The sequence below is a fragment of the Phyllostomus hastatus genome, unplaced genomic scaffold (assembly GCF_019186645.2).
Source record: "Phyllostomus hastatus isolate PE091 unplaced genomic scaffold, TTU_PhHast_1.1 phas_contig_113, whole genome shotgun sequence".
NCBI lineage: Eukaryota > Metazoa > Chordata > Mammalia > Chiroptera > Phyllostomidae > Phyllostomus > Phyllostomus hastatus.
Genome location: NW_025333530.1, coordinates 8,879,657 through 8,888,219, shown reverse-complemented (window position 1 = coordinate 8,888,219; position 8,563 = coordinate 8,879,657). Strand labels below are relative to the sequence as shown.

General features: G+C 36.8%; 1 protein-coding gene across 1 annotated transcript; it reads right to left on the bottom strand.

The window, feature by feature from the left end:
- Positions 1-6,972: 6,972 nt before the first annotated feature.
- LOC123819767 (ATP synthase-coupling factor 6, mitochondrial-like) lies at positions 6,973-7,296 on the bottom strand. The gene has a single exon (XM_045840319.1). It carries the CDS (start codon positions 7,294-7,296, stop codon positions 6,973-6,975), a length of 324 nt encoding a protein of 107 aa, XP_045696275.1.
- Positions 7,297-8,563: the final 1,267 nt, after the last annotated feature.

Below are 8,563 nucleotides of genomic sequence, written 5' to 3'. Positions count from 1 at the left end.
GACACAATTCAGACATACCTACCAAATTTAGAAGCACCTATAGAATACACACAAGAAATGAGACCCTGATATCATGAACTCTTTTAGGATTTTAATACTAGGAATTGGCTCACAGTCCTGTTATATAATTTCCAATTGCTAGCTCAAACTTATATCATGACAAGGTTTCTGAGTACAAAGAAAGAGCCTGCCACCTCTCTTACGCTCTTTCCTTTGCACTTTCCCCATAAATGAGAGCTCTAGTAACTGGGGTTGATTTGCATTTGTTTCTGAAATAATATCCTAACAATTAGCTGTAAATTTTAAAATGATAAATATGCATCAGAAAGCCAAGCTTTGGAGTACTGCATAATGCCCACCCCCAACACACACATACAGATATACATAAGCCATCAGCAGAGCTGCACAATTATGGAAATCCATATAAGGACATAGGACTCAAGCTAAATCTCACCCTTTCCTAGGCATACATGTTGACTCATGGTGGTCCAAATAAGATCATTATGCACTATATGAGGCAGCATCACATAACATTTGTCTAATAGCATCAGTCTTAGTCACGGAAGAACTTAGTTACATAAAATCAGATCCCAAATATCACAGAAGAGCTCTCCTAGGCCATCCTCATTTTGAAATGCATGCATACACACATACATCTTTCTGCTCTTTCAAGCTAGGGAGAAAGTTTTGCATTCTGAAATTGCTTGTGAGTTGAAATCCCAAGATTGCAAAATGATGCAATTACCTGGTAATGTGGCCCACCTGGTAAACGTGGCCAAGCCATTCCCATCAATGGAGTTGAACTGACTGTTTTCCAGTACCAGCTTCTCTAAGATGCAGCAGAGTAAAGGGGCTTACTTGGCTTTTAAAGAAGTGTCACCCATTCAGTTGCTTATACTGAGCACAGGTTGTCTGACTGGTGATGAATGCATTTCTGAGCTGCCATCTACTGTAGTCATTTGATATGTGTCCTGATATTAATTTATTTCAATATTATTTTACATCTCAGAGAATTAAAAAGACAAACACATTGATATAAATATGTCTATTCTGTATTCCAAACACAAACACTAAAGGTCTTTCAATCTTTAATTAATTACACTTAATTAATGTTTTAATCTTTTAATTTTAAAAAATAATCACTGTGTTTAGATCTGGGAATGGCTGTTAGGCTGTTATACTCCATTCGTGCAAATAACCAGAATGAATGCAAACATGGTGCAATGTCAACTTGACATGCAACAAATAATAATTGAGCACTTAATATATGCCAGGCACTGAGCTAGACACTATATATATGCTACAAACAACTGTTTAGACTTATTCAGACTTAGTTTATCCTAAGATATTTATTTACTGTGTTAGTAACTTATTAAAAAGTTATTCAATTAAAATAAAATAAGACATCTTTAAATCAGATTATTCTGTTTTTATGTGTGTCAGATATAATAAATGAGATGTGGATTTATTAAGAGCATACTAAGAAAGAAAGTTCATTACCTTTACTCAGTGAATTCTTTTCACTGTCACTTCCTACTGAGAACGATCCAGGGCATTGCCTGGGGCACCAAGCCTCAACTCCCCTTTCTGGAATTCCAGCTTCCCCATCTCTTACTAGCTTCATTTCTCACTGTTTTTTTTTTTTTTCTGGCATGAATTCTCTATTAAGGTCAGATTGTTCCCCTTTCGCTCCCCCTACACATGGCCTGCTAATTCATTCAGCCTCTCAAAAATATTTATTGAAGGTTCTGTGAAGGGGCTTAGGGGTGAATAGAAGGCACTTTCTATTTATAAAGAACTCACAGTCTAGGGGGTAAGATGGAGAAACAGACCCACAATCAAATAATCACAAATCACACACAGTGTATTTGGGGGCTATGAAGAGGGGAGATTGAGTGTGTGTGTGTGTGTGTGTGTGTGTGTGTGTGTGTGTGAGGGTGGGGTGTTGAGGGAGGGCCCAAGGGGATCCTCAGGTTCACAGAGGGGAGCCTCAGGTTCACAGGTGCAAAGATCAGCTGGTTGAGCTGACCTTTGGACATTTGCCAAGTGAGCAAGAGGGGAAAGGGTATTTTGGGCAGAGGGAACATTCTGTTTAAAGGAATGTTGTGTTAAGCTTATGTTGCTCCTCATGCCATGTTCTTCCCAATTGTCTGTGTCATTAAACTCTAATTCAGCAGCATTCCTGGACTGGCAGGATTTATGCTTAAGACTGGGAGGAAGTCGAGAGATCCTGCAACCCAATGCTCACTTTTCAGAGATGAAATCTGAGGTGCAAAATGTCACACTGTGGATTGTGCTTTGACCCATGGTCTACCATCACCAAATGTGTTCATTTATTTGACACATATGTATTGAGCACCAGTGTATAAGGCACTGTGAGGTATACAAAGACAAACCTATCTCCCACCCCCCCCCACACACAAGAATTTAATCATTAGAAATATATGACCTGGAGGTTAAGAACATCTTGGTGTTAGACCTGAGTTTGAAGCCTGTGACATTACTGCTGATGACCTTGGATTAATTACTCATCCTTACTGAAGCAAACTTTCCTTCTATATAAAATGAAGATAATAATGGACTTTCTTCATGGATTTCTTATGAGAATTCAATGCAATAACATTTGCAGAGCATTAGCACTTAATAAATCTTAGTGGTTAATAATATAACCTTAATACAATATAGGAAAGTTAAGTGATGGCACAGAGTAGGTACTCAATTTAAAATGAGCTATACAGTTAATTAATTACAATTTTAATTCCAAGGTCTTTATCTGATCAAAAATTAACTTATAGTTCCTTGAGAATGTGGGTTCCTTAAAGATTTGTGTCAAGCTAGATTTAAATGGAGATTTTTTTTACCCCCTAAGGTCCAGTAACTTTTTAAAATATAATGAATTATAATTACTTCATTAATATCATGCAGTCTTTAAAACTAGTAGGTCTGAACAGCATCCTAAAAATCAGCTGTCCTTTAATAGAAGAGTTCCTTCCTGGTTTTATGGGTTACACCCATTTAGCCATTCATACTCTGTTCCACATCATCTGTGCTCCACAGGGAATTGTGAGACCATCTCCTGCTATCTGAAACACCTTCAGGAAAAATAGAATGTTCCTCTAGAAGGAAGAACAGGAATTAAGGAGGGAAGACACATGGAGACAGATTGCGATTCTCTGTAAGAGGAAACTTTTGAACAGTGGAAGACCTCCATAATTGGAATGGATGGCCTTCTAAGCAGTGTGGCTCTCATGGCTGTAGTGGTTCCAGAAAATATAAGATCAATTGTATCATTTTGCAGGAGAGGCATGAGAAGTGGGTAGGGAGGAGAATTAGCAGTGCTTAGCTCCCTTCCAAGAGCAAGTTTCTGTGAACCTATTAAGACATTCAAGCAAATATTTATTGGTCACCTATTATACATTAAGTCCCCATTTAGAGAGCGAGATAGTCAGCAATGAGTAAAACTGTGTCCTTATCCTCATAGAGATTGCAATCCAGGTGACAAACACTGAGGTATCATGGCAACTGAGCTGAATCATTCCTTTAGATGTAAAGATGTGGATTGCCAGGTCATAACAGGATGGATCTGCATCAATGCATACCACTCCCCACCCTCCCTATGAAAATCGGGCAAGAGAAATAACTCAGAGTGCTATACATGAGTAAACAATGAACAACTGTAAATGCTGAGGCTAAACCTATCCTTAATCACAGGGGTAATGCTCAAATCATCAAAATCCTCCAAGATAAAGTTACAGGCTGTGACTGCATCATTTGCCTGGTTTTTACTTTATGTGCTGCACAGTCTAACCCCAACCTTTGACTCTCCCTGTAACCATCCTCCGTTTGAGTTTGGGTTTGAACAGCTGCCCAGGCCATCAGTGCATCAGTGCGTTTGCGTAATAACTCATGCAAAGACATTTAAGAGCTCACAAGTCTTCAATAGACTAAAGTGGAGAAAAATAAGCTTCCATAGCAACAACATGTCACTCTAAATCATTATTGCTGTTTCAAGAACAAAGTGAGGATTGAAATAGAAAATATGGCAGGGAGTGGGGTTGGTTCTGGGAATTAGATCACTTTGGTTAGAAAGACAACAATATGCTCATTTTTTTAATCTACTAAGCTGTTTAATTCTAAAGCTACAAAAACTTGTCATTATTTGTAACTTTCTCTTTCACTGAAAAAAGGATTTTATTCCCTCCTCTTGTTCATTGCATCCAAATATCAGCTCTGCTGGAGACAGTCAGCATGAATTCAGAATGATGAAACTTGAACACTGCAATTGAAAACCTTTGCTGATTTGATTAAGGTTTTGCTTATCATGATAAATATTCCAGCAGCCAAAAAGCAGCTAGTAAATATATGAGGAACTGAGCTGGGGACTTACCTCATTGTGGGATTTGCTAGTCATCCTTTTTTGTTTAAAAAACAAAAATGTATCCAAAATGAGCTCTCATGTATGTGAAAGCATAGAGTAAGTGATGTTGGCTCAGTAAGGTCTCTGACCACAAACGCTGCTTAGAGTAAATATAATTTTAGGCAGAAACAACTTTCCAACATAAATAGCAAAGGGAAGCCTCTTGGAAATTATGTGATAAAGTGTTAAAATAATAACTGCTTATCTTAGAGTTGGCTCGAGATGGCAAACATTGGAAATGATACAGACTGAGACCAGAGCACATGTTTTCGGCAGTGTAGCTGGACATGAAGGGGGTTTTATTTCCATCACTTTTGGGGAAGGACAGGAGCAGTGAGAATCATGCTTATATATATAAAAGAAGAGGATTCATGCGTGTTCATATATATAAGAACTATAAAAATTAAGATTCATTCTGACTTTAAAATTCGGACAATTTCTCTTTTTGTACTTCCCCTTGTTGTGACAATAGAAAGCTGTGTCATTAAATGTACTCCTTTTAGAGAAGTTTTGTTCTGGAGACCTCTGTGTGCTCTGAAATAATAAACAGCAGTATTTCTGCTCATGTTTCCCCATAGGTGGCCGACGATGGCTAGACTGCCCTACAGATTCCTCTCAAGCTTACAAGTAAACCTTTGTAAAAGATTCCTCTCAGTTTTATCCCTGTCCTTCCACAATTCTGGTGACTCCCCATCTCTGGTGGGCCTCTCTTGCAATAATTTACTGAGGATACACACACACACACACACACACACACACACACACTCATATTGGTTTTTTTTTTACCAATTTTATTTGACTTGACATCTTGATGTTATTGTTGGATAGATCATTTTGCCCTCTTACAAGGAATTGAATTTTCAACAACACACACTTATTGAGTATTTAAACTTGGTGATATGGAAAGGATATTCCTGAAATTATCCTATTTATACCATGGAAAAAGTATGCAATTAATCTTCTTTATTTACCACATTTATTATCTCATTCAGTTTTCACTATAACACTGTTGTAGGCTTTACCTATATTGCCTGTATTGTAGTGACTAAAAAATAAACCTGATGTTCAGAGAAATAACTTGCCTTCTAGTCTATTCTTCATATAGCAAAACAGTCTTTAACATAAATTGGGATCCTTTCATCCAAGATGCAATAACAGTGACTAGACTTACCCTCCCGGCTAAAACAATTTAAAACTGAACAACATATATGAAAGTTACTTTTAAGACACTGAGCATCAAGCAACTAAGGATAGTGATCTCTGAGAGGCAGGAAATGAAAGAGAGGGGCCCTGTGATGCTCTGTCTCACTACTTCACTGCTTTCTGTATCAAGGTGCAGGGACTCCCAGAGTTGAGGAGACAGAACTGGAAGTCCAAGAGACCAAAGGAGTGAGAATTCTAGGACAAATTATGGGAGAAAGCATATGGCAGACACCTCTGGTGATCTGTAGAGGGTCCCATCTAGCCTTCAGCCAAATACTAATGAGTTCATGCATGTAAGGAAATTGTTTGAGGCTGGGAAAAGCACCACAGAAAGAGTATAGGGAATCATTATTGGAGATCACAGAGGGCCAGGAATAGATGTTATTTCCCCCACAGTAGCCAGAGTGGAAAACCTTACAATTAATGGGGCATTAAGCAGGCATTGATAGTACACTCAGCATTTTGCCTCAGAAGTAGAGCAAAATTAGTCCTGGACAAAATGCTATTCTGGCCTCACTTAACAAAGCTCAAGAACAAGAAATGAAAGAATCAAAATATTTCCAAGTAAATTTGCTGCATCTCAGAACAAAGCTTAAGAATAGCAGTAGGAATACAAAAATATCCAGTATCCAATAAAATAAATTTTTTATGATTTTTGTTTTTTTAATTTAATCTTTTATTGTGTTTTTTTTCCATCACCATTATTACCCCCAAAATTCACAATGTCTATCATTCAATTGAAAATTAATAAGCATGCAAAAAATTCAGGAAATATGAGCTCACAATGAGATGAAAAGTCAACTAGTTAAACTGACCCAGAAACAACACAATAATAGAATTCATACACAAATACATTAAGAGTTACTATATATATCCCATATAGTCAAGAAGCTATAAGAAAAATTAAATAGTGAAGTAGAGATGTGAAAGATATGAACAGGCCCAAACTGGTTTTCTAGTGGTGACATCATAATGTCTAAGATGAAAAAGGCACTGGTATGAGGTGGAAGGATTAACAACAGTTAAGTATTGCTAAAGAAAAGATCAGAAAACATAAAGACACAGCAATAGAAACTATCCAAAATTAAACAAAGAGAGAAAAAATGCTAAAAATAATTAGCAGAGCAGCAGTGAGCTGTGTGGGACAACTTCAAACAGCCAAACATACATATAATTTGAGGCACCATAGAGGCACCAAAAATATCTTTCTTTTTATACCCAACATCATCAAATAATTTATTTGGGATCAGAATTAAAGAACATCCAACAGCTGTTGAAATGTATGTTTATTCCAGTACTTATCACTTGCACAACTTATCGAGTGAAAATTACCAGATAAATTTTACATTTCTTCAGGACGGGGGTTTATCAATGACTTCAGATTTGGGATCCTCAAATTTGAAGTCAGGGAATGCATTCATGTCTGCTCTACCAAACATCTGCTTAAGCTTAAACAGCTCCCACTCCAAGTCCTGCTGGTACTCTGGGCCAGTGTCAATGGGCCCTCCAGATGATTGTTGCTTAGTTTTGTATTCTCTAATCTTGTCCACGAAGAGTTTCTGTACAGGGTCAAGTTCCTTAAATGCCACTGCTGTTACACCAATATTCCTCCTCAGATAGACTGAGACTGCAGACTGAATGGCTGAGGAGAACCTGAAGAGCCTCTGAAGAATCATGGTGATTCTTTGACTTGCACTCAGTCCAGAGCTTCCAGAGCCACCACCGCCACCCAAAAATATCTTTCTAAATAATAGCAAATGCTTTTCAAATTTGGTGAAAATTATAAACCCACGCAGATCCAAGAATCCCAATGAACTCTAAGCACAAAAATTGTGAAGGGAATATCAGTAAGGCACAGCACAATGAAATTTCTCAAAACCAGTGATAAAGAGAATAGGTTACAAGTACACAAATTAAAAGATGCGTTACATAAAGAGGGCCATGATAAGAAGGAGAACAGATTTCTAGTCAGAACAAGGCAAGCCAAAAGATAGTGAAGCAAAAGCTTTAAAGTGCTGAAAGAAAAAGAAATCTACTAGTCCAGAGTTCTATACCTAGTGAAAATGTCTTTCCAAAATGAAGACAAAATCAAGCCATTTTCTGAAAGAACTTATGACCACTAGTCATGCCCTACAAAAGCATGTTAAAGGATGTCCTTCAAGAAGAAGGAAATGGTACTGGAAGAAATCCGCATTTACACAAAGGAATGTAGACTCCAGGAATGGTAACTTATGTATATAAAAAACACACTTTTCTTATTTTTACATGTCTTAAGAAGCAATTTACAATTTAAAACAAAAATAATAAAAATGTATTATGAAGATTATAACATATAATATAAAATGCATGACAGAAAAAGCATGTAAGCAAAAAGGAGAAAAGTAGAAGAATACAGATGTAAGGTTTTACATTGCACATTAAATGGTATAATATCACTTTGGGGGTAGATATTACTAAGTTAAAGATGTATACTCTAACTTTTAAAGCAACCACTACAATAATACACAAAAAGTTATAACTAATAAACCAATAATAGAGATCAAATATAATCATAAAAATATTCAACTTCTTAAAAGGGAGGGAAAGAGACAAAAGGGAGAAAAAACATAGGAGGCAACTGAAAAATAAATATCAAAATGGTAGATTTAAACCCAAATATATTTTTTAAAAACACATTGTTTTTGAATGATCAAAATATTACAGTTAGAAGGCAGAAATGATCAAATTGAATGAAAAAGCAGCAACCATACTTTGTCTACTTTAAATATGAAGATAGAAACAGGCTAAAAGTAAAGGGTGGAGGCTTACATTACTTGATGTCAAGTTTCATTGCAGAGCTACAATAGTTAAGACACTTTCAGTCCCAGCCACCTCCATGCTCCCATGTACACCTAACTCCAGCAGGATTATTCCCCCTCCAGGAATAGCTTTTCATATCAACTG